This window comes from Tyto alba, unplaced genomic scaffold, assembly GCF_018691265.1.
Source record: "Tyto alba isolate M040663 unplaced genomic scaffold, T.alba_DEE_v4.0 Super-Scaffold_11, whole genome shotgun sequence".
NCBI classification, from domain to species: Eukaryota; Metazoa; Chordata; class Aves; order Strigiformes; family Tytonidae; genus Tyto; species Tyto alba.
Window position 1 is genome coordinate 10,902,364 of NW_024881273.1, and position 25,492 is coordinate 10,927,855.

A 25,492-nucleotide genomic window follows, 5' to 3' on the forward strand; every position below is an offset into this window, starting at 1 on the left:
TGCCACCTGCAAATTTTCTCCCTCTCCCATGTGCTGTCTCTGCAGGATAATTATCCATATGCAAACAGAAGTGGACCTGAATTTTCTGCTCTACCAGCCCATCCCACTCACCGTCTCCCTGTCCTAAACTGACACTGCTCACCACTGCCTCTGAGAGCTCTCCCTTGAGAAGGAGATATGACACTGAAAAGGATGGATTTAATATTTAATAGCCCACCTCCACCCCCAAACCAGTCCCTTGCACACACAGGCGGCTCAGCCCTACACTGTGTCAGCTCACCTTGCTCGGCAGCTGTCTGCAGTTTATGTCAGGCAGCGTGTTTCAATGGTGACTCCTCCGTGGAGCCAAACTGTCTCAAACATAAACTTGGGCAAAGCGAGCTGGCATGGAGGCAGATGGCAAGACAATGGTGGGGGATCAGGCTGGGCACTAAGGGAACAGGAATCCTCCTGGAAGAACATTTCTTACTTGAAAAGAGGATATGCTGGATGACCTTGATACCTTGCCTATCCTAGAAATTTTTAATTAAAAGCAGGAAAGCCTTTCTATTTTAGACACAGCAATACCAGCATCAAGTGCTTTTAGAAGTACAGTTTATTCTGGGTTTATATGCATTTCACAGAGCTTGGCAGCCAAGCTAAGCCAGCCGGGCTACAGCAAACTCTTCCATTCCCTGCCGGATTTACTTCACCACTTCCACCAGCCACCAGCCATCACCAACGGGACGTGCCTGCCCACGTACTGAGGGAGGGGTCGGACCCACACGACCTCTCCCTGATCCACCTGAGACAGACAGCTAGGTGAGCCTTTCAGTGGCGACCTTTGGCCTCCACGACAGTCAAGGGGGAAATCTCCAGCAAAACCTGTCTTGAAGCATGCAAACAGACCCCCTGAGCCTCTTATAGTCCTGCTCAAAACGTAACCCACCCCCTTCCACCTTCTCCTTTTCTGGGATTCAGTGATCCAAACCACAGGCACCAGCTGTGCTCTGCTCCAAGCACTTTGCTAGGGAAGACCAAGAGGAATCCGGCCTGCTGCCATCCCCTGCACAGCCTCACTTCTGGAGCCGAGAGGCCACGCAGGCGGCATTGCCCCACTGAGACAGATCACAAATTGCCAGGCAAGCTGATAAAGAGCAAGGCCCCAGACTCGCGTTTCAGATCCGTGACAACACAACAGTATCAGTCCCTAATCATTTCGATATCAGCTGCTGTCGTGCACATTTGGAAGTGTGATACCCCGGGGTACCGGTACCTCGCGCTCTGCGAGCGGCAGTGAACCGCTAAGGGATGCTAATGCCTGGCACAGCTGCTCGCAAGGTGAGTGCCCATCCAGCTCGATCTGCCAGCACAGCTCGAATCAGTTCCCTCCACGGAAGAGCTGTTTGTTTTTTCTTGTTGTTGGGGTTTTTGCTGGTAATTGCATCTCTACCAGGACTTCTGCTGACACAGCTAAAGTGGAAAGGAGAGCAATTTCTTTGCATTCATGGACAGATAACTAAGCTGGCAAAACTTCTCAAATGTAGACCAAGCCTCTGCTTTGGAAAGCAAAAAATAAGCTACCTTGGTCTATAATCACTTCTAAACTAATACAGGTACATCCACAGCAAGGATTTTTATTAGTATGACTATTTCAGCAAGGAAAAATGAAAAATCATCCCCTTCCAGACAGCGTAATTATACTGCAAGAGCTTTTTTTTAAAAGTATAAACCAAGCATGCTTTCTTCAGCCACGTTAGCTCAGCCACATTAGCTTAACACAACTGAAGGGCACATTTAAGGCTTTCTTAAAACTTCAGAAGTCATTTTTGCGCATTCCATTATTGTTTAAAGTGTCTCTACGTGGAAGAAACGGATGAGTTACCAAAGGGCCTCTGCTAGCCCATAGCTTGCTCAGCATGTGAGAATTCATGATAGGAAAGTAAATGTTAGCATCCATCTGGCACAGGGTAAATTTTTGTCATGGACAGGGCAGTGAGTAATTTTAACACGTTAACAAAGTAACCCTTGTGCAAAAGCCCCTAATTCATACAGTTATAAACTCTCCTTACTAGGTGTTTAGTATCAGAAAGGGAAAAAAAAAACCTTCTTTCTTCAAAGACACAGATAAAATGTTGCAAACCACACTAACCCTGGTACCTCAGAAGAAACTTAACACAACTGGAAACCCTGTGTTCACAATCTCATGTCAGTGTAGTATCAACACCCCTCCCTGCACTAAGGAGACTGGGGAAGACATCTGTCCTGCAGCCATCGAAACATGCAGGCTTCCAGACAGCCCACAAAGGGGAAAAGATGATGGGGTTTAAAATGCACCAGGTTTTCCTGATGTAGGTTACTGAAACAGACTCTGTATTAAAAGCAACGGCCCTGGGAAAGCAAAGGCCTCTCCTCACTTGCAACTGCAGCTGGCAGGAGTAAATGAGAGAGGAGGAAGGGCAGGGCAGGCCTGAAAGAAGCACTGGATTTCGCATCACCTGCAAAACAGAAAGTGGGAAACTGAAGAAATCATCTACGTGCTCGCAGCTCAAAGGCACTGCTCATTAGGTCCTGGCTTTTCCTATTATCACTCCTGCACTTGGTGGCCTATTACAGCAAGCTCCTTCCAGCCAGGGACCCATGAATAGGAAGCGCTTTGACATGAGTGAATGTTGCCCCTTAATCCAGTAGGAAGTTCATTGAACAGGCGGAGGGCTGCCTACAGAGCTCCCGGCACCAGCTGGCTGAGGGGATGAGAGCAAGGATCAAAGCCAGGGCAAAGCCTTAGCACCACGAGCCTGATTTGCGAAACTGCTCAGCCTGTTGAGTCCTCGCCTTTAAAACGTGGGGAGCGGCTGGGTGCTGAACTCACCGGAGATCCGGCCTCAGCTGAGGGTGCTGAGCAGTGGGGAAATCTGTCCTCTATGTGGCTTGCATGCCGTCTCTTCACTTTAAAGATCAAAGCTGCATCTCCAGAAAAAAAGATGTTACAGATCAGAACAGATAGGAGTTAAAAAAAATGATGAAAAATGCAGTGTGACTTCTGAAGAGAACCACTTCATTCAAAGCCACACACACACCTTACTTCCTGCTTAGCATGCAGGCACCAGCCTTCTTTAGGTTAGCACGAGCCTGAGGAAAAACATGATGACTTGAAACCTCCCTTTTCAAGCACACACCAAAGGATCGCTTTAGGAAACACACAACACAAGGTCAGCTGATTCTCTTCACTAAACTGATGCAAACTGAAGTAGCAGCATCAAATTCAGTGAACCTGCACTATCATAAAACTGGCTGAGCAAGACAAACTCTATTCCTCAAACTTTAATCTTCTGTGCTGTATTCACGGTAGGTCTAAAATATGTAAATCCCCAAAGCAGACTGGATGTAAGACACCTGCTAAAGAAACCCAACAGCAAAACCAGGCTTCTCGGCAGCAACGTGGTTACTGCACCTAATGACTGCAGCACAGCGACTTACCTGACAGCTCAACCGTTTCCCAAAGCACAGAGATCACTTGGGGCAACCAGAAGCAAATAACCACCAAAGTTTACAGCTCAGAACTTACGAAGAACTTGGTGCTCAGAGAGATCCTCCCGCACCCATCAACACCAAGATTTGGCAAGAAGCTATTCTGTACTGGAAGCTTTTGTCGTGAGTTAACCGACTGCCAACAACTTTGTCTGCAGAGGCGGTGTGGGCACTCCCTGGAGACACACAGACAGCGCTCTTCCAACCTGCCCACTCCTACCCAGCTCTTTGCTCAGAGCAAATAGCTCCTCCCAGGAACACACCTCTGCACCTCTCTTGACCAGATCCCTCATTTCTGCTCCATCTTGCACATGGCAGAACACCATGGTTGTGGGATTTTAGTCCTTGCACTCCCCCACCAGCGCTGGGGAAACAAAGAACATCTCCTCCAGTGTCTAAATTCCAGCCAGATTTATACCACCTTCCTCCCCTCTGGCCGCAGAGGGGTATAAGCAAAAGCAGGTCTGGCCTCAGATTTAACTGAGTTTATGGGGGAGGGGAGGAATTAAACTCCAAATGAGTCACTGTTCCCTCCCCATAATCCACAGCAACATCTGTGGATATTAAGCCTGATACTAAGAGCAATGTTTCCTAATGCTCTGCATCCAGAGCAGACCCAGCCAGGACTCCTGGGAGAGGCTTCCCAAAATAAAAGGTGTGCATCTGTAGCGTTCAGACTAACCTGTGCCTTAAGAGCTGATGAGTTAACAAGTCAACTCCTGCTCTGGGTACAGCCATGCCAATCTGAAAGCAATCACAGGGAGGTAGCCGAAGGCAAAACCAGACCACGGAGTCCCAGAAGCACCCAAGGGCTGATTCCTCTATCGTATGGCAAGAATAACACCTGATCCTCTTCAAAAGCACAAAGGAAGGGCAGCAGGATCAGGTCTTGAGATGCAGTTGTGATGGGACAGAAAGCATAAGGAAAGCCTCGGACAAAACTCCCACCAAAGATGACGGGGATCTTGTCTGAGTAACAAATTCAAGCTGTCTTTGCAGCGCTTCGTAAAGAGCTGCTGTTGCCACCTGCATGGCCGTGCCACAGACTTCGTCCCACGCAGGGCAAAAGTTCCCTGCCGCAGCACAACGCTCCGAGCACCGCGTGTCAGAGAGCAAGCTGGGAAAGGCTGCAGCACAGCCTGTCACCCCTGAACGGTGAGGTGCAACCCAGCTGTCGGGAGATGCTGCTCCGTAACTGCATCTGCCTACAGCTACGGAGCATCCGCTCATCTCCAGCTCGTACTTACTTTGTATATGAACGTACACCTGTATTATTATATCATTGCTCTCTTTGTGCATGTGAAGGCTCAGCAGCCAGCTCGCTGCAATCCAGTGTTTACCTGAGGGCAAACAGACTTATAAAAACAGTTTATATTCTCTAACAAAAGTGGGGTAAAAGTTTCAGTCTGGCATAAAGGAACACCGCAAGCACGGTAAGTACTTCAGCTCCACGTGCCGGTCGCATAATTTTATGGGGTAGTTGAGCTGTGTGCTGTATTCTTTGGGGACGTTTACAGATCTAGCTAATTACGACTAATTGTCATTACACGGCAAACTTCGTTTTCTTCGGGGATTTCGGACGCGATCCCGGTATTTCCTCAAGCCTTGCGCTCGGGACGTTTCAAAGCAGCGCAGCAGGAATTGGGAATCAAAGCCCTGTGAGGGCTGCGGGCTGCCGAGGAGCTGCTGCACCTCCCCACAACTCCCCGCACAAACGCGACCGCTCCTGCCCGATGCCCGCGGGCGCTTTCGGGGCCTCCGGGGGGAGACGGCCCGGGCGCCGCGAGGGGGAACGGAGCTCGGACCCTGAGGGAACTCGGGGAGCTTTCAGAGGAGAAACCCAGAGTTCTCGTCTCCGAAAAGTCCGTCTCGGCCCCGCGTTTCCTAGAAAGTGGGAGGCGGGAGCCGGCGGCAGGCAGACCCCGCCGGACGGCGCGGCGGGGCCCCGGGGCCGGCCCGGCAGCTCCTCCCGCCGCCGGGGGCGGGCCGGGGGCCGGGCCGGGGCCGCCCCGCCGCCGCCGCGCGGGCCCGGGGCCCTGGATGCCTCATGCCTGCCCCCGCACGGGCGCCGGCCCGCCGCCCGGGACCCTGCATGGCTCATAGCGACGGCCCGGCCGCCGCCGCCGCGCCCGGCCGGCCCAGGACTCTGGATGGAGACGCGCCAGCGCCGCCCGGCGCCCCGCCGCATGGGGAGCCCCGGAACATGGATGGCGTCCTCGCCGCTCCCCCCGCCTCCGCCACACGCACTCGCTCCCATTGGGGGAACCCCGGAACCTGTATGGCCCATACCACTGACTCACCGTGGAGGGGTGTTACTTATACAGAGTCCCGGGCCCCCCTACACACAATGGCAGCAGCTCCCACATTCTTCCCCTCAGAGGAGTTGGACTGAACCATGGGGCGGCGGGGGCACGGCCCCCCTCCCGGCCTCCGACAGAACCCGCCTGGCCCTGGGCGATACCACTGCACGCTCCCCCATCTTCCTTCCCCCCGCCCGGGTAGATGGACGCCGCCGCTCTCACTCACCTCGGCATCCACTGTGGCCATGGCCGGAGCCCCGGAGCGTAGCCCCGCCCCCTCGGCGGCTCTTCACGCCTTGGCTCCACCCCTTTCCCCTCATTCTTCTCAATGGAGACGCTCCGCCGGCCACCGCGCATGCGTGCGGCAGCATGGCGACCCCCGTGGGGCTCCACTGGCCGTGCGGCGTCATGGCGGCGCCCTGGGGAGGCTGCCGTACAGCCGGAGCGGGGCTGGGGGCGGGATGAGCTGGGGTGAGGCGGGGACAGGGCCGCTCGCCCCCCACGCACGGCCCCACAGACAGCCCCGCACCGCGGGCTCGGCTCGGCGCGACCGAGACCGCCCTCCCGGGGCAGCAGCTTCGGCCCCTCGCCCCGTGGGTTTCATCCCACCGCCCACGGCAGCAGCGCGGTGCCCGGCTGGAGCTGCGTGAGGGCGAGAGCACCAGCCCTTCCTGACCGAGTGGGTAACGAGCTTCCCAAACTTTCAGGGGTACCCCGCCAGGACAGTGCCCTGCCTAAACCTAAACAAAATCCGTGCAGGAAGACCCCAGAAAAAGTCAAGAGTCCTTCTAGACTTCTGCCAAAAAAATTACCCTTTGAAAGTCATCTCCTTCTGTAACTTCTCCCACTTTTGAGTTATTTTTACGTCTGAGCTAAAGACAGGGACGTGCCAGGAAGCAGCTCGCCCCAGTCCTGCCCCAGAGGGTCCCATGGGGGGGTCGTTTCCAGCCACTCCCCTCCCTTTCCCACACCCCCAGCACCCACAATAGCTGCTTTCACCCACTCACATCCCACGGGGCCCTTCCTAATGGCCGGGTCTGTAAATCCATGATTGCAAAACAATTAGCTCTTTTACAGCTCTTCAGTAAAGCAGAAGATAGCGTTGGGGGAGGAAAGAAACACCTCCAAGGGCTCCTGGACCCCTCGGCTGCTGCCCAGGGAAATCGCACTTTGTGCTGGGGAGGCACAGACAGACGGACACCCCTGCACCAGCCTGCCCGGGCCGGGGAGCGCTCGTATCTTGGAGGGAAACGGGAGCCTTCGAGCTCTCTGACGTCAATTTACACATTTATTATCAGCTCTCCCCGCCTTGGTCCGCGGGCTGATTTGCTCCCACCCCTCGCCCCTCTTGGCAGGATGGACGGACAGACGGACGCGCGGTTCTGTTTGCTTTGCAGCGAGACTCTCCGAGCTGCACGGAGGCCCTGGCCACCGGCTGCCGCGGGAGAATTTCTGCCCCAAAGCCGGGTCTGGTGCCGGGGTGACACCCGGGGTTGTCGCCGCTCTCGCCCCAACGCCTCGTCAGCACGGGAGCTGCTCCGCGCCCCGCACGGCGCCGCTGGCACCCGCCATCACCGCGCCAGGGGACGCATTTACGGGGACCGGGAGGATCCGGGATGGCGGAGCACGGGGGGGGGGGGGGGGGGCCGGGGGGGAGGCGGGCGCTGCCCCACCGGCTGCCCGCGCAGCCCCGGGTGAGGCGGGATTGAGCCCAAATTCTGACCCCGCGCGGCCACCTCGGCGGGGAGCCCGCCGGGCTGACACCCCCGAGCCGCGGCCGCTCCTGCCCACCGCGGGCGCGGGGAGGATTTTTCGGGGGGGGGGGTGTGGGGTGTGAGAGACCCCCCCCCCAAAAACCCGCTCAGAGCCTCAGGCGAGGCCCCAACTCGCAGCAAGAGGCCCCCGACAGCCGCGGCCCGGCCGCCGCCGCCCCCCGCGGCCTCCGCCGGCTGCTGCCCCCGCCCGCCCGCGCCGCGGTCAAAATAAGAGTCCCCGGGCCCCAGGCCCGGCGCGGCCCCGCTGCGCCCCGTCACAGCAGCCCCTTCCCTCGGTTTTAGCCGTGGGTAATTAATTAACACAGACACGGCCACCGGGATCCTCTCTCCCGCTGGCAGCTCCCGGCAGGATCCCCGCAGAGCCCCCCGGCGGTGCGTGGGGACGCAAAGGGGCCACGGGGGTCCTGTCGCTCAGGGGAAGGAGCCGAGCGGGCTGAGGGGGGTGGTGGCAGGGATGGGTGTCGTGTCCCCCCCCCCCCGGGATGGAGCGACCGTTCCCCACACAAATAAAACCACCAGCGGCTTGAAATGGCGTGCCAGGGAAGTGTCGGCTCCAGTGAGGGCCGGTGTCACCCCTGGGGCGTCGCCACCATCCTGAGCTGGGGATGCTCAGCTTGACGTGGGAGAGAGGGAGGGAGGGAGGGGATCAACCACCTTCACCCCTGCGCCTACAAACCACCACGCACCCACGAGGGTCCTCGTGCCTTCGGGACGGGGGCGAGAGGGACGTCGGTGGGGGGGGATGGCTGGTCAGGCCGGTGGCTCTGGTGGCACCTCTCCTCTTCCATCTGCTGGGGCTCCATCTTTCTAAGCTGGAGCCGGGGACGCTGCAGCCGCTGGGACAAACCCCCCTGGGCCATCGGGAAGGAAAGAGGCTCCCACAAGCAGCCTGGGAGCACACAGAGCCCTTGCAGCCCATCGCCACCTGCCACGGCTCTTGTCCCACCTCGGACCCTGCAGCCGGTTTAGCCTCTTGCGCTAATTAACGTGAGCTGGGCGAGGACGGGGTCTGTTTTGCCACGAACCCCCTCCCCTGCCCCGTGTTCCTGAAGCAGCTGCCACCAGCCCCGAGCGGAGCCGCGGGGCTCAGCGCCGGGCAGCCTGCGGCCAGCACGAAGCTTGGCCATGGCGGCCGGGGCTCCGGCCCTCCAGCCAGGCTGACATCGCCCTCTCCCGCACCGCGCGGGGCGAGCAGGGATGGATCTCCACATCCTGGGATTCCTGCCAGCAGGAAGAGAAAAACCCAACTGCCCCAGCGCTTCCTCCGGCTGGGAGCCCCCGTCTTTCCAGCTGGACCTCTCTCCATCATGGGAGCACAGAACCCCACCGGTGCCTTCCTGCCCCAACGGTTCCCCCACTGAGTTGGAGGGGAGGTGGCTTCGCTTCAGCGTTGGCTGTAAATCAGCTTCTGAGCTTCAGCTCCAGACGTGGGTGCCTCCTCTGAAAGCCGCTTCTCACCCGCCCTGCCAGGCCCTCCCAGCAGGTCTCGGTGTACAGACGGCGCTCATCACACCTTTACCCCGAGCAAAGCACATGTAGTCTTAAAAAAGGAGATCTTTATTTATATTTTTCAGTTCTTTACATCTGGTGGTTTAAAACCCAGGACAAAAATACTCCCCAGAAGTAAACATGTAAAACTGTTAGTTTACGTTTTAAAACCCAGTAATAAATTGCACAGAAGTCTTAAGTTGTACAGAACCGTCACAAATACTGTTGTATAAAACCCCCAGATCTGTAGAGGGAACCACAGCAATAAAGAATTACAGCCACGAGTATTGGTACAAGAAAGGGCACAAGTTTTGAGGGTTTTACCCCACCGGTCTCTCTTGGGGAGGAGGGATGGGACATTCTTGTTGCAGATACTGGAAATCTTTAAAAACACAGAATAAAAACCAAATGGACCCCAGAACACTCTTTATCTCCTCTCTTGTGCTGGCTCAACAGGAAAACTTCCTAGCAGAAAATATTTACTTTTACAAAACTACTGAAAGTTCAGTGGAAAGCTAAAAATTAATGACTGTCCGACAAAAAGAAGAGCCTTTGCATCCCCCATCTCCCCTTTCCCCATCTCCTGCAGGCAGTGGGACAACAGGTGCCAAAGTGGAGTTTAGCAGGACACAAATGACACTGAAAAAGCCAAAAATATGGAAGCAGCACACATGGAGTGAGATAAGAACAAAGCCATGAAGGACAAAAAAGCAGCAGCAGCAAAAGGAAAAAAAAACTAAAAAAAAAGGAGAGAAGATATTTTCCATTGAATGCTGAGTTTGGCAACAATTAGCTGACACGCTTCACACACGCCCCACTGCTTCCTCTCCCCATTTCAAACAAAACCAAAACCCAATTGCTTAAAAAAATTGAATGAATTCCTGTGCGCTGATGTTTATTACCCTGAGCTGGGTTTGGAAAAATGGGCTTTTTTTCCGCTTTGGGGAGAGAGGGATGACCCGGGGCCTATAGGAGCTCCCCAGGACATAAAGAGGTTGAAGCCTGCGAGGCTGCAGAGAAGAGGGACAGCAGCGAGGCAGGGGACAAAGGGATTGTCCCCTGGCTGTCTCCAGAGGGGAACGTACACCCAAGCATTGGGTCTCGCCCCACTGTGCTCCCCCGAAGAACTCCTACACCCCACCCCGAGGCCCTGGCTGCCGCAGTGCCCCGGGGCCACAGCTGCGGGCAGGTTTGAGAAGAGCTGCGCTGACTCCTCCACCCTGCCGCCCCACCTCGTTCCGCAGGGGTCCAGGGAACATGAACGAGGCTCTTTGTGTCGGGCTTCAGTTCCCTGCCGCCGCGCTGGGGGACAGGCAAGGCTGGGCAGGAACGTTGAAAACCACAGCGCTTTGCCGGTTATTTCTGTCCGCTTGCACAACCGCGAGGTTGCTCAGAGACCAACTTCGCATCCCGGGCAGAGCTGCCCCGCAGGTCCGGGAGGCCTCTCCCTGCAGCAGCCGTGCGTGCCCAGCCCAGCATCCAAAAGAACAAGGACCAGCACGAGGTCTGGCTCCAACCCCTTCCTGCTCCCTCCGCAGCAGCCAGCGGACATGGACACTCCTCACCGGCGTGGAAAAGCGTGCCCGCTTGCTCTTGGCTTTGCAAAGGGGACTCCATGTACAGCAAGAGGTGCTGAAGGACCAGTCTGCAGCAAATATGAGTTGGGAGAGCAAGCTCAGGTGTGCGGGAGCACTGCAGAGGTGCAGGGCACAGCGCAGCAGCTGTGAGAGATACGGCTGGCCTCTCCTCTCCAGTCTCCACCATGAATAGTGCATTCCCAACTGTCAAGGTTAAACGAGGAGAACAGACACTGGCTGGGGGCCTAGAAGGGCTTCCCAGTGGCTCCAGCCACGGTAACCCAACAGCACTCAAGATTTCCAGCCAAGGAACAGGGGCTGGACATGTCACCAGCGGCTCAGCTTCAGGGATGGAGAATAAGAAATCAGGAACTGCGTGCCAGCCCAGGCGGCCTCTGCCAGGAGAGCCTGCCGCCCCACCCAGCACGTCCAGAAGCATTGACAGCTCATAGGAATTTTTCCAGAGGTGTGGAAGGGATTTGGGTTGAGGCTTGAAAGGAAGGATACCTACTGCTGACAGCAAGGAAGGCCACAAGAGCTACAGGCTGAGCCAGGCAAAACAGGTTCAACTAACTGGGAGGAAGAGCCCTGGGGAAGAGACGTACCGCTACAAAGAGACAAGCACCTGCCTCTGACCCCCTGCCTATCAAAAATGCTTTTCACGGCAGGCACAGACCACCAGGCAAAGGAGAGGGACTTCTATAATAAAAGCTGGGCAGAAGCGTAAGTTGAACAGAGGGTGACGAAGGGTCCTCGTATCCGAGACACAGATCACACCTCAGGCGACTCGCAAAGACAACGTTTAGGCAACAGCTACACGCTTCGGACACGGTATCACCAAACTCTGGGGGTGGGGAGGAGCCTTCTTCCATTTTTCATCAGTTTATTCCGAATGACTCGTTAGGAGAAGGCATGTGCTGGTGGTTTCCAGCCCTCCCAGCCTGACCTTGGCTGTTCCGCCTCCATCCTCCTGAAGGGAGAGTCCGCTCTCCCCTCCCTCCCCGCCAGCCCACCTCTCCAGTCAGACAGCAGAGAGCTTTGCCCAAGACCCGTGGGCCACTTGCACAAAGCCTGGCTCTGGGACATGGGGCTGGGGAAGCAGCAGTGCAGTGGCTGCTCGCTCCGGAGCTGAGCCCACGTGGTGCCAAACTCCCTCCAACCATCTGGGACTACGCGCCCAGCACCGCGGTCAGGCTGCGCCACGCTGCTTTCCCTGAGCTTGGCAGGAGTCACCATCCTTCCTGGTGAGAGCAAACTTGCTTCCTTTTGTAAGAAATCAGCAAGGTGCATTCCTGGATTTGGCATGAACAGGCACATGGAGAAGCATCAGAAATGGATGAAAAAGCACAGCATTTCTCTTAGAATAATTTATTAAATACAGCATTAAAATTTGTATTTATGAATTCAATCATTAAAAACAAAACTTCATCTCATATATATATATTCAGGGACAATGACAATCATTCTATCAACATTGGTGCATGTTGTGCCAGCACTGCTCAGAACGGCACCTTCTCTACACTATCCTTAAAGCAGTTCAACACTTAAAAATAAAATAAAAAAGCATTTGCAAAGAAAGAGTGCAAAGCAGGGCTTGTCCCCAGCCGCCTGCCAGGGGTGTGCAGAGGCAGGTTAAAATGAGGAGGCAGAGGCTGTAGTGCTCCTAACAGGTTGGTTAGATATTGCCTGCCCAGCGTGAGGCAGTGTGGAGGCCAGTTCTCAGAGCTGCCAAAGGTCTGCAGTCCACAGTTTCAGCTGCGGCTGGATGCCTGTGGCTCTCAAGTATCTGGTTTGTGGTTTCCTCAGTTTGGGCAGTCAATACTAAAAAAGCTAAACAAGGCAGGGGGGAAAAAAAAAAAAAAAAAAAAGCACAAAAGAATAATGCTGTTTTACATCCACCAGCTTCCTCCCCCGACCTGCCCGGTCCAGCGAAGGCTGCAAATGAGACGTAGCAGTTTGTGTTCCCACTCACTCATTTTTGCACCCTGCTGGGGCTCAAGAGGCGGCTCAGGAGACAAGTGGTAAACCAGTACTGGCTCGCGGGGAGACCAGTCCCCAGGCCCGGCAGCCGTGGAACTGCTCCTGCGAGAGCTGCCAGGCCGGGCCTCGAGGGAGGGTCGTCCCAGAGGGAAGGGGCTTCCACGGCCAGGGGCCTCGGGCAGACTCGGAGGTAGCATCAGACAGACTTTTGTAACTTGATTGTCATGTAATTCTGGCCTGCCAAAGGCAGCAGCAGCTGGGACGGAGAGGGCACCGGGCAGGGGTGGGAGATGGGACACGGGGGGTCGGGGCCCCCCGCTCGCTGTTCAGCCTGGGCGCTGCGGTCTGGCGGTGAGCAAGGATGGCCTGTCTCCCGCGGGGCCTCTGAAAAGCTGCCCACGCTGACAAAGGCCAGGAGCCAGCTCTCCCTCCGCAGCTCACCGGGGCCTCTCGGGTTCTGAGCAAGTGCCCCGGTGAGCTCCCCGCTGCCAGGGCCTGCTCTCCTCTCGCCGCACGCAGGCGGTAGCCCAGCGAGGACCAAAGGCTGCCAGTCACTCACCCCACAACACAGGTACGGTGAGAGCTTGTGCTTTTGGCTTTTTAGGAGTCTCTGACCTTCCAAACCTGCTTACTCCAAGAAACCTCCTGTTTCAGCTACCCTTAGGACTTACGAGGACAAGGAGGAAGGGCTGTCAAAACCACTTCTGGAGAGCACATGGCCACTAAAAGAGAAGAGAAAGTCCACACAGCCCAGCCTTCACCTACAGTGGAGACGTGCCAAGTCAGGAGCATTTCAAATAAGGCATCGCAGGTGCTTTGATAGTAAAGCAGTTAGTGTTGACTACAGTACAGAACACAGGCTGCTGCAATCCCTGGGGCAAAATCAGTTCTCCAGCACTTGGTGAAGCAAGAGGAGACAGTTCAGTTTCTCAGACCTCTCCTATGCACGCACACGGGCTGCTCTGGCTGCCCTTTTGTTTTTTTTTTTTTCCCCCCTCCCTAGAAAGAGACTTAAAAAGCCCAGGCCGGGATGTGCCATTTACCCCACCAAGCAGCCAGAGAGATAAAAGGACGCCTTGTGCTGTACCAGACTTTGCAGTAGGCAGGTGAGCCGCGGTGCCTGGGGTGGGCAGAGCCGGCGGGACTCGAAGCAGGGGAGGCTAGTTGCCATTGCTGATGCTGGAATTGGCACTGCTGCAGCTCTGCTCGTAGGATGGAGGTGCCTCTGCAGGGGAAGGAAAGAATAAGAGCGGTTATAGCGGGTGTTTGGGAGGTTTCTCTTCACCCCAGTCTACATAACTGGGTGCAGAGTAAAGCAAACCGCTAACACGTACAGGTCGTGCATGCAGGCAGTCTCTCTGCAGGACCCTCCAGCCTGCACGGCTCAAATATACGGGGTTTGCATGTGCACATGCAGAATTGGAGCCAGCCAGACTCATCCCTATACCGACGCTTACAGGTGTTAAAATCAGCACCTCAAAGTCCTGTTCTGTTCCTCTCCTTCCTTCAAAAGCATCCTCATGTACTCCCACACCAGATCAGAGGAGACTCGTGCTCCGTGCACCCCAAGCCAGGGCTGAAGTGACACCTCGGGTGTCCCGCTACCCCGGTGCAGACAGACGGGTTTGTTTGGGTAGGGCTGTGCTAACGGGGTGTCTGTGCTAACAGACACCGCTGCTCCCTGCCACCCCAGCCGCCTGGGACAAGCACGGCCCCAGGAAGCCAGCACACTGGGATTTCCCCAAGCTTTTCCACCCTGGACAGTCTCTCAGCTCCCGCCCCCACAGCTTGTGTCTTCAGACCAGCTGCAGGCCCACTCCAAGTCAGACAGAAGATTTCAGTTACATCATTTTCCTGGCTCTGCTCCCACCAGCCTCAACACAAGCCAAGAAGTTTTTCTATCAGTGGGAGGCTGAAAGCTCATTTAAGAACAGGGAGATCCTCTCACAACAAGCCCAGGGCAGGCACGGGTGTAGACGTGGGAAGGGACAGCCGGCTTTTACAGCTGTAAGAGGGGACTCCTCTGGAGGCTAAAGCAGGCGGAGAGATCTCATGATCTCCTCTGACACCAGCCCCCAGCAGGCTGACATCCCTGTATTCCCACCTAGTTCACAGCTAGCAAAGAGAATCTCGTCACAGGAGATGTTTACTACCACACTGCCAGCCCGGTGAGATCTCAGGAGCGGGCTGCTCACCGTATGGGTAGCCCCACGTGCTGTACTCCGGAGGCAAAATGAGCGAGCTGGCTGTGGGGACGGGCACCACGTTCCCCTCGGCGTAGTAAGGGACAGTGGCTCCCGTTGAGAGGCAAAGCGTGGGGTGGTTTGGGGAGCCCGTCTGCTCCGAGTCCACCCGTATCTCCTGGAAGCTCAGTCCTGGGGCGTAGCTAAATGGCTGCTGCTGGGAATGGCTTTTGGTGGGGATCGAGACATTGTCCATCGGGTGATAACCACTGGCAGCCTCCTCTTCCTCTGGGGGAGCACTGGGTACCACTGCAGACGGTATGTGCTGGATGGAGCGGGAGGGGCTCAGAGGCACCCTGTTCACAGCAATGTTCCCAATATAAATGGGGAGAGTGACTGAAACCTCTGGTGACTTGAGGGAAACCTGGAAGAGAAGGAAAAACAGGGGCATCCTCTTCATTATACATCGCACTGGGAAGGTTCACCCGGTACAAGGGCCACCTACACCACACAGCTACAGAGTTCAGTGACAGCTCAACCCAGAAGGGAGCACAGAAGTTGCAGCACAGCCCACTGGAGCTCCCCAGGAGCACTGATGTACTCACTTGGATGTAGTAGTCGATATGTATGAGGCTACAGCCCTGCAGAATGGACTGGGGCAGTGCTGGAACAAGGATCTGCTCCTTCCATTCTGCATGTTTCCAGGCTTTCACTCCAGAGCCTTCCACCTCTGCGATGGTCCTCAGGTCGTAAATCCAGCGCTTGGATTTATAAGCCACTTTCTGTACAGACCGAAGAAAATACAGCTAGCAGAAAGACTGCAGTCTTCTGTCTCCCACAAACCTAAGTCAGGACACAGAACCACCCAAACGCTTTGTCAAATAAGCACAAGCCGAAGAATCACCCTTTCAGGTGCTTACCTGGAGCAGACTGGCTACCACAGCCCCAGTGTCCCGGCCCGATTTGTTTTCTATGTCTGTTCGGAGCTGGATTGCTTGCCCCACGATGTACCCTTTCAGATCCGAGGTGGCGGTCAAGATAATGTTGCCACTTTTCACAAGCTTGTAGTTGAACTTCTTGGTGATCGACATAGTGTTGGGCTGCTGCAGAACAGCAGAGAGACAGAGATGTTGGCTTGAGGGAGTCAAGAGTCTCCAGGAAAACACTCAGAGATTCAAAACAAGCAAGCAGAAATATCTGGTCTGAGAGGATGCAAAGAACCAGCAACACAGCACTGTCACAGACAACAGGCCTCACTTCTCCATCTCCCCAGTTCTGCTGTCCTATCAGTTGCTCTTCCCTTCAGAGCAAGTTTCCCAAAGCCAGGTCTCTACAAGCACCAGGTGCTATTGGCCAGCATCTCTCTCTGCGTGCTGAAAATTCACCTAAATCTTTCAAAGCAACATGCAGAAGAGTCAAAAATCACTTGGAGCGGGACTGATGGCAAGGCAGGACAGCTCAGGAGTTCTTGTCCTGCTTTTGCACAGTCAGGGTGTGCAGTCGGAGTTGTCCAACAGCACAATTATGCCCCAGACTGCACACAGGACAGGGACAAGTGCTGAAGCCTTGGCACTTCCCAGCCACGCTCCTCCTGTTCTTACCTCGATGTCAGGGATGTCATTCAAGTTGAGAGGGCACAGAACGTAGAAGATCTTGTTGCACTTGTAGTCCTTGGAGAAGCGAGGTGTGTCTATCACAGCTTTCACCTGATGGAGGACCTTGCCAAAAGGGCCTTCAAAGGATGTAGGAGCAGAGGCTGGAGTCAAAAGAGAAAGACAAGTATCGTGAGGCTGAGTCAGGCCAAGTGTTTCTGAACTGGAAGCACAGTCCCTTTAAACAGCTTTCCTCTTCACCTGAGGAGTTCTGCAAGTACCTGAGAGGCAGAGCACGTGAGGATTCCCCCCAAAAAGACCTGGGGCTGAACGCTTAGGTCACTCAGAGACCTTGCTGCAACCTCCTTACAGAAGGGATCCTCCGCAACCACAGGTGCGAGAGCAGCGATCCTCCTCTGAGCACACTGTGCAGGACGGCTGGCTAGCTGCAGGCCAGGACCCCTGGCACGCCCGGCGAGCTCGCAGGGTCATGCTTGGAGTCGCACCAGCGACAGCTCAGACCCGGCTTTGCCCCAATGCAGAAGGTACCCTCTTGTCCGAGCTCCTCTGCTGCCTGTGGCTGACCTTATGCTCCCGGTAGCATCTCTGGGCCAAGCTGCCAGCCTGCCTCTGCCATCCAGCCCGAGTCCTGCTCAGCACAGCTCGAGAGGCTGCAGAAGCCAAGGCTTACATGGAAGTGCCTTCAGCCATTTATCTGCATCATACCTGGTAGCAGGAACTGGAAGGGAAAGTTGTGCTCTCCAGCTGTCAGGACCCCTGCGGGAAACAAGAGTAAAAGGTAAGTGGGACAGGGTGTTGCCTTGGAACAGTGTGACCTCCTGGAGGGCACAATCTCCTGCAGAGAGAGCCCAGCACCTGGGGAACAACACGCAACTGCTTCAGCTGCCCACAGCCCACTAGACAACTCCAGATCCAATAAGGAGTGATTCAGTCAACAGCAGCATCCGCTGCCTCCCTCCTCTCCTTGGGACAGATGTCTCCATTCCCAATGACTGGTTCTACATTGAAATACTCTGGAAATGAGGTAATCTGGGGCAAGGTTTAAGGGATCCCAGTGCCGTAGCAAGTGGTTAGCCCCAGACTACTGACACAGGGCATGGAGCCAGTCAGGAGGAAAGCGAGGAAGCACAGGCACTGTCTAAGGTCTGCTAGGCATCAAGCCACTATAGCCTTAGCCACACACCAAGACTCACAAAACTGCGCAGTGTTCAGAAGCTGAAACCAGAGGACCATCTCTCAGGCCTAAATCCACTCCCGGTCCCATGAAGGGACCTGCAATACCTCAACGCAGGTGTTTAGACAACAGAAGCCAAGAAAAAGATTTCCACAACGTTAAAACCTCAACACTAGATTTCTTCAAGCACGCATCCTGCTCTTCAATGGCGGCCTTGAGGGCACAGATCAGATCGAAGACTCAGCACAGGGCTAAAACAACAGCTACAGATTCAGACTCTCCCACCCCATCTGCCCTCCGGCACTCCCATCCAAATTCCAGATTCCCTTCCAGGCAGCCTGATGGCTAAACTGGACCTGCAGGGCAATCCAGTAACATCAGGCAGCTCCCAAAGTTGCCATCAGTAAGAAAAGCACTCAGGTTTATCCACATTTGTTAAATAGGTGTAAACAGAAGAGGCTTTGTTTTTAAAGTGGCAGTGCTGGCAGGAGACCTGGATACCCATTAAATCAAGCTGTGTTTATTCTGCTTTGTAGGATCCTTGCTGGAGGTACCAAGACTCTACAGTTGGCTAGCTCTTTTGTTGATGGAAGACAAATGAGACAGCTTGCCCGTTAGCAATACTGGCTCTGCAGATCTGACAGGAATAGAGTCCTATCTTCAGGGGATTAAATGGGCTACGTGACAGGGGAAGGTGGGGAAGAGAGGAGGGTAAATCCCCCCCACTGACACTGTGATGCAGGTAGGAGGCAAGGGAGGTGGCGTTCAACTAGGTGCATCCTTCACGTTATGAAAAGCTGCACCTCTGCCCCTCCGCTCACTCAGCCAGCCCACGGGGACCTAAGGACACCCCAGTTAGCGTGCATCCCGCCTGCAGTGCAAAGGCAGGCAGAATAAATAATATGACAAGCATGCCATCACCTATCGCTACAAAGGCGAGTCAGGAGAAAACTAAGAGATGTCTATTTATACACTTTGTCCTTACAGAGAGGAGCAGGATTTGCTCATTCCCATCACCCCACCCAGAACACTTCCCTGATGGTTTCCCTCCGTCCCCCAATTAAAACCGAATTATGTAGGCTAAAATGCAACACCCGGTCTTGTCAGCAGGTGGAGGCACAAAGCCAGTCACTGCCTTGGCTGCCAGGCCTGATGCCTTGCAGAGCTGAGACAGGCACAGAGCTGTGGGGCAGCTTCTCCTCCTCCCTTCTTGGGAAGCCATGAGCTTGAGATGTAGCAGGCGACTTTGCTTGTTGGTTACAGGGTAAAGCCTGGCTAGTATGAATGACTCAACTAACCCTGTGTTTGTTCACTGCTCCACAGATTTCTGCCTTTTATTTGGCATCATTTAACATTGATCTTATACCTGTTATCCTTACTTTTGCAAAGCGAATCAATAAACTAGAATACATCAGTTCTGTGCAGCTTCTGCATTGCAGTAACGGGGCTTACTCCACCTGAAAGGGAGAGGGAGCAAGTCCCGGTACTGCAAAAGGAAGGGAGCTGGGAGTCCCAGAGGTTTGTGACCACTGAGTTTCCACCAAGACCCGGAGACTTTCCTGCAGAGCCCCAGCTGAACATGCAGGCAGTGATTTAAGTCTCCTGGTAGGCGCACAAAACTTCACAGCCTTTCCAGGACCCTTAGGAAGAGCTCGCAGACTCCACAAAGTGCAAGTCCCTCTTCTGCATTAGAGGCAGCGTGATCCAACAAGTCATTTCAGTCAAGCTCCCGCCCAGCTCACGTGCACCAACAAAAAGCCAGGCTGGAAGTGAATGTTCAGAGTTTCTAACTCCTTGCAGAAAACCAGGGGTCCTGAAGGTTGCTCCCAACAGCAGCACCGAGCAAGGCAATACGCCGTCCCAGCAACATGCGTGGCCAGCATCCCTCACAGAGGATGTGGTTCGGCCGCCAGAGCCACCGCAGGACTTGGTGGCACTGATGCCGATTCCACACGGGTAGCCCAGCCTCTGAGTGAGTCACCAAATAAGAACTGCCCGCAGGTCAGCGTAGACCACCCCAATAGCTCAGACCAAGCCCCAGCACCCAGAAACCTGCTGGCTCACCGTGTACTCAGACTTGCCCTGACCCCGCCTGGGGCAGGGAGCAGCCTGCGAACCCCTCCTGCAGGTCCTGCCTGCAACAAGCTTCTCATGAGGGCTCGAAAAGTTCCTGCTCTTCACAGCCAGGGATGAGTTCCAAGACCAGCTACCCCAGGCTGAAACCGTGACCTGTCACAGCTCACGCAGACTGAGGGCATCGCAGCAGTGCTTGGCTTGTGGCCACGAGAGCCCAGACCTCAGCCCTGCACCGAGCAGGGAAACACAGCGAGCTCTATTCTCCACTCCATTAAGTGCATAGATGCTGCAGGCAATTAGCAGTAGCTCTTGTTTTCAGATCTACTCCTTCCAGTCCACACTCTCATTCCCCCAAGGAGAGAGAAGCATCTTCATGCCAGCCCCGAGATCCTCCCTGTCCAGGGAATTTTCCAGCAGGCTGGACCAAGCACCCAGGTCCTACCCACATGTGCAGACACCACCGTACGCAGCTTCATTTGCCAGCACAGCTAATGAACAGCTGGCTGCTCACAGAGCCCCAACTTCCAGCTGAACACCTGCATTCCTTGCCCTTACTGCAAGCATAGGAACTGTTTGCAGAGGTTGGTGGTGGAAGGGCTACGATGGGCGGCAGCACCCTCAGCCCTGCATGGCTGAGCCCCCCGATCCCTGCTGTCGGCACCCTTGGCAGCCTAGAATGGGCATTTCAAGAAGCCTGCTGGCACAGAAAGCAGAAGGGGTGTTGGAGTTCAGTGCCAGAGCTATTTCAGAGACAACAGTTAAGAGAAATAAGATGAAGAAAACCAGATGATCCTGACCAAGACAGGAGATTCCCGTGAAAGCACGGGCAGGATCCAGAGCGCCTGGCAGAGTAACAAGGCAGGAGAGTCTGCAGGGAAACTTGGGTCCTGCCTGCCTCCTGCTGCGGGCAGGAGGAGAGGCAGGTATTTAGCAGCAACCCCACACCAAGCTGCTTCCCAGCCTCCTGCTTGCCTGTCCTGCTTGAAGCTCCTCCTGCACACAGTGGAGACTCCATGTCCGACTTGCCTGGGATTACAAAGCCATTTCGGTCTTTTGCCACGTGGCTGGTGCCTTTGGCAGGTGGAATGTTGGCAAGTCCCTAAGCAGAGTCCCCCCCTTACAGTGGGAAGGGAGGTGGCAACTACTTTTAAACTCTCCAGCTGGCAACTCTGCTCCTAAAAGGCTGAGCTTCCATTTCCAAATGCTGACTGGTCTTGCCATAATGGGGAAAACCTGCAATTTCCCTTGTCCCAACCGCACGGGCAGCGCACAGTCTGACCTTGAGCCAACACCCAGGTACCTCTCGCGTGCAAAAACAGCAGCAAAAGCCACCCTGGCTCCCTGTGAGGGACACTTGCAGTGCTCGCCCGTCCCGCACAGCCAGCGCAGTGGCAGGGCAGGGCAAGGCGTGCCCCGCTAACCCCGCACATGCCGGGGATAGGTCCCCACGGCACGGCAGGAGAGACGCAGCATCGTGCACAGGCATGCAGAGCCGTCCTGCCTGCCCAGCTGCGTCTGCTGCGCAAGTCCAGCATCCAAGCAGCAAGGGTGACCACGCAAAGCCACACACTGCCCCTGTCCCTCCAGCCCTGAGAGCTTCAAGTAAAGATCCAGGACATTTAAAGTGCTAATTTCACTTGCAGGTTGACTTTGCAACAGAGACAGTTGTCGGCAGCAGGCAGAGGTGAGATTGTTTCCCCACAGCCACCCTGACAGGCAGGTACCTGGGAGGAGCAGCCCTTTCTGAGTTGCTCCTGAACCAGCAGCTTTGTCAAAGCAAGCTGCAGACTGTGCAGGGGTGAGAGCAGGTCAGCAGGAGTTCCACATCTCTTGAGGGGTCTCCAACAGCCCCAGGCAGCAGGCTGCGATGCTCCTTAGGAGCCTGCAAATGCACTGCAAGGGGAAAGGGCTGTGCCAACCACCACAGCCCGCTCTGAGCCATTACCTCTCCGTTCCCAGAAGCCTGAACAAAGGCCATAGTGAGCTCAGCTGCAAAAAAGCTTTTCCTGAAGTTTACGTGCAGCTAAAAATACCCTGAGAAAGTCATTAGGCGGTAGAGGCAGCTGGATTAGCAGGGTTCTGCTGCAGGGTCATACCTGCAGCAGCCTTTCCTACTGATAGGAACCGAGCCAGCAGAGATTGGCCACCCCCGCACAGCCTTTGGAAACATCCTCCCGAAAAGTTCCTGGAGGGAAAGGAGCTGCTGCCCCAGACAGCCTAGGAAAAAAAACAAACCCAGACAGCAGGAACAGCAACAACATGCTAACAGGGCAGAAGAGTCATCCTACAGTGCAAAGCAGAGAGCGACCTTAGAGATTTCCCTGAATCCAGTGGAGATTTGTCTGGAAGCAAACAGACTCTCCCACTCACAGCTCAGCTGCTCCCCTCCGCTCCACGCTGGGACAGGGGGTTGTTTGCTTGTACCAGCAGATGTGGAAGAGGCCGGCGAGGACGTGTGCTGTGCAGAAAGGAAACGCGTTGATCCAGAGGGCTGAAGGCAAGTCCTCTGTGGGTCCCCGGGAGGTAACCTGGTGGTGCAGCCAGGCCCAGGTGGGGCTGCTCTGTGTGATCAGGGCCTGCAGAGCATCACCAGCAACAGGGAGCACAGCCCCGAGCCCAGCCCTGCGTGGCACAGCAGGCCCTGGGGCTGCAGCACCGTCCCACAGCACTCGGGGCACCTGCGGTCACACTGATGTGCAGTGGAGGAACAGGAATTAATGGGGTTCCCCCCTGGGTTGTGTGGGGTTCCCATGCAAAGCTGGAGCTGACTATGCCCCTGAGCCCACCCAGCCACTGGATGCACTGTTCTCTCCCCCTGCTTTGATTCACAAGTTTCCCCGCACTCTCTGCAAACCAGCATGCCGCTGCACAACCACATGGGAAAACATGACACCACTGTAACCGTGTGTGGTTGAAATGACCACACGTCTGTATTTACACTGTTAAATGATCCAAGTCGAGCTTACTCTGTCACAGCTCAGGTGCTGGAAGGGTTTGGACTCTTTCCTGAGCACAGCAGCTTCCCTGGCTGGTGCTGCCAGGCTCCCGCCCAGGCCGAGCCAGCAGCCAGAGGAAGTCACCAGCCCTCGAAGCCATCACCCCTCCAAGAGTGAGGGGAAGCTGCCTGCCCACACCCTGCCTTGCCAGCAGCCAGCCCAGGGCTGGGAAAGGTCCCCTGGCAGCCTCTGCCCTGGCATGTGAGCAGGGCAGGGCTGGGCTTGAGGAAGAACCAACCGCACACAAACAAGGGCACTGAGCTGCCGCTGGCCTGGGCTTCCCTGAGCTGTTCTGCAGCTTTCTGGGTTAGTGGCCCATACAAACGGGCCAGTCTTACAGTACAAGTGGGGCCAGGTCTGCCTGAGCTCCATGTTCAAACCAGTGCCACCACAGGGACATCTGCCAAACACCTCTTTCCAACCTGGCTCCTCCAGCCCCAGCGTCACCATCCCTGGGGAGCTGGAAGCCCCAGCCGTGTCTCTGCAAGGCTGACCGCCACCACGACAAAGCCAGGATCTCCAGGTTGGTGCCAGCGTGGGAAGGTGTTGCAGAAAAGCCAGAAGAAGGTTGGGAGATGCCTTGGTCAGCAATGCACAAACACAACAGACTCAGCTGAGCCTCATTACTCACCCGTGTGAAATCTCACACTCTGGTGCACTGGGAGAGACAGCCCAGATGTCTGAGCGCACAGCAGGCAACTGCAGTGCACGGTACAACAACTCTGCCTCACCAGGCTGCATCCACGGCTTGACGAGGGCAAAAAATGGCAAATATTATGTGTATTGCTCCCTCCATCCCCCCATGAGGAGGATGTTATTTGCTCAGTAGCCACAACTGGGATCCTGGAAGGTGTCTCTGCACCCCAGGCATGGGAGCTGGGGCATGGCTGAAACAAGGCTCCTGCCCCAACCTCCAGCTCTCCCAGCCGGTACCTGCCAAGCAGACGGCAGTGGCTCTGCTCCCTCCCGCTGCACACACGGATGGCAGAGCAGGAACAAACTGTGCCTTTGGAGTACGTGTATTTTTTGGTTCTAGTAGGGGAACAGCAGGCCAGGCCATATGGCAATTTCTCTCTGGCTACTTAGTGAGTGATGCATTAACTGTCCTGGCCAAATCACATAGTACAGAAAGGTACCTGGTGTCTGCTGATCCCCCTGCCACTGCTTGTAGCAATAAAGTCTTCCTGCTGCCTAAAATCGGCCCTCCTTGTACCCTAAAGAAGGCAAGATCCTCCAAAGGTGTTGAGTTAGACTGATACCAGTGCTACTGATGCACAACTCATGTACTCTCTCCAGGCAGAAAGCAGGAAAGCAGCAGGTTTGTGTTTTCCACTTTCAGATGGAGAAACAGGCAGCCCTGCCTCTGCGCTGTGCTACAGGACACCGATTCCCCAGCTACGGCAAGAACTGTCACTCTCACTGCAGTCCTGACAGCCAGCACCCTCCTCACCCCTGCCCTCCTGCCTCTCCCGATCCACCTCTGCAGCCCAGAAAATTGAATATTAAATGTAACCAAGAAGGTCAGAGCTCTTCTAGCTCGCAGGAGACTATCAGAGACATCAGATGGGAAGCATTCATTTTGCACTTCAGGTGACGCTGGGCCATTGCAGCTTTAGCGTGAAGACTCCAGCTCAGTCTCTGGTGGATTAAGCTAATACACGGGATCACAAACTGCAACAAATGAGGGTAAATGCACGCATTTGCTCGTGCCATCCCTGCAGCAGAGACAGGTGCCTCAGAGGAACCAGCCGAACAGCCAGAAGAGTGACCTGCCAGCAAGCACGGCCAAACCTGCGGGGGAAAGACTTGGTGTATAGGTCAGCTTAGTTTTGCTCAAACAAGAGAGCCCTCCTGCCACCGAGCAGCACTTCAGGCGAGCCCAGGGGCCGCACGGCAGCGAGGGAACACAGCTCCCAACAGGCTCTAAGCTCCCGTTCAAAGCAGCAACTCACACTGGATTTGCATGTACACAAGCACAAAGTAGGAACAATCTCCAGCACTCCCACACAGTTAATGCTGCTGAGATAAACCTTTTTCTAACAGAGGAGGTACAGAGAGAGGAAGAAAACACACCAGAAAACCCAGCACTGAGGCTAGGGCTCAACCACTCATAAATCTGTCAGCAGTTTTCAGCAGCATTTTCAACGAATTAGCAGGATCTGGCAGTATGGCAATGCTGCAAAAAAACTCAGAGGATTAATAGTGATCTATTGAGGCAAGAAAGTGGGAAGTGCTGAGGAAGCTGCTGTGACCCAAGGCAACGGCAGCTCCTTCCACGTGGTTTTCGTGGGCTGAACCTGCAGTTACTGCCCCTGAAGCCCGCAGCACAGTGCAGCCAGGAGCTGCACCAGCACATCTGTAACAGCTCACCACTGCCCGGGGCACCCTCCTGCTCTCCCTTGGCCAGGGGCTGTTCAGGAGCATCACCCGCTGCTTTGCTACCTCCTGCTCCCACAGCAATTCCTCAGCACAGAGCAAGAGATGAGATGCAAGTCTCAATGCCTGCTTAGTCAGGTCACTGACCTTTTTAAATCCTGGAAGACAGGATCATTACCCTGTGCCAACTGTTGGCCATGAAGGTGTTGTGCCAGGCCAGCAGAGAACTGCCCCAGGGAAGAGGTGATGCACAGCTGCCCCTTTTTAACTCTTTGTACAATAAATCTGCTAGCAAAGGAAGCACGTGGAACAGCCCTGCAGCACTTTCTAGCTAACTAACAAGCTCTCAAAAGTAAGGTCAGCTGGAAATTACAGCCAGCTCCCTGTACTGCTCCAACTCAGGTACAAGCAGGATTTGAAGCGAATGAAAAAACCAGAAGTCTA

At 55.3% G+C, this 25,492-nt stretch overlaps 2 protein-coding genes across 5 annotated transcripts in view; both read right to left on the reverse strand.

Annotated features, from left to right (window-relative positions):
- Nucleotides 1-6,133, reverse strand: part of EHMT1 (euchromatic histone lysine methyltransferase 1) — a 121,636-nt gene extending 115,503 nt beyond the window's left edge. The window contains exon 1 of one of the 4 annotated variants that reach the window (XM_042786495.1): nucleotides 6,037-6,133. In XM_042786495.1, coding sequence (XP_042642429.1) covers nucleotides 6,037-6,057 — 21 coding nt within the window. In that variant the 5' untranslated portion in view covers nucleotides 6,058-6,133. Of the gene's footprint in view, nucleotides 1-2,851; nucleotides 2,934-3,459; nucleotides 3,641-6,036 lie in introns of those variants that run through there. The other 3 variants (XM_042786502.1, XM_042786501.1, XM_042786504.1) reach the window with 3 other exon arrangements.
- A 2,988-nt stretch (nucleotides 6,134-9,121) lies between these two features.
- ARRDC1 (arrestin domain containing 1) overlaps nucleotides 9,122-25,492 on the reverse strand; it is a 39,385-nt gene continuing 23,014 nt past the window's right edge. The window contains exons 3-8 of the mRNA XM_033000023.2: nucleotides 17,132-17,182; nucleotides 16,415-16,569; nucleotides 15,734-15,916; nucleotides 15,419-15,595; nucleotides 14,826-15,237; nucleotides 9,122-13,855 (exon numbers count right to left, since the gene is read on the reverse strand). Of these exons, the coding sequence (XP_032855914.2) occupies nucleotides 13,791-13,855; nucleotides 14,826-15,237; nucleotides 15,419-15,595; nucleotides 15,734-15,916; nucleotides 16,415-16,569; nucleotides 17,132-17,182 (1,043 nt within the window). The 3' untranslated portion in view covers nucleotides 9,122-13,790. The remainder of the gene's footprint in view (nucleotides 13,856-14,825; nucleotides 15,238-15,418; nucleotides 15,596-15,733; nucleotides 15,917-16,414; nucleotides 16,570-17,131; nucleotides 17,183-25,492) is intronic.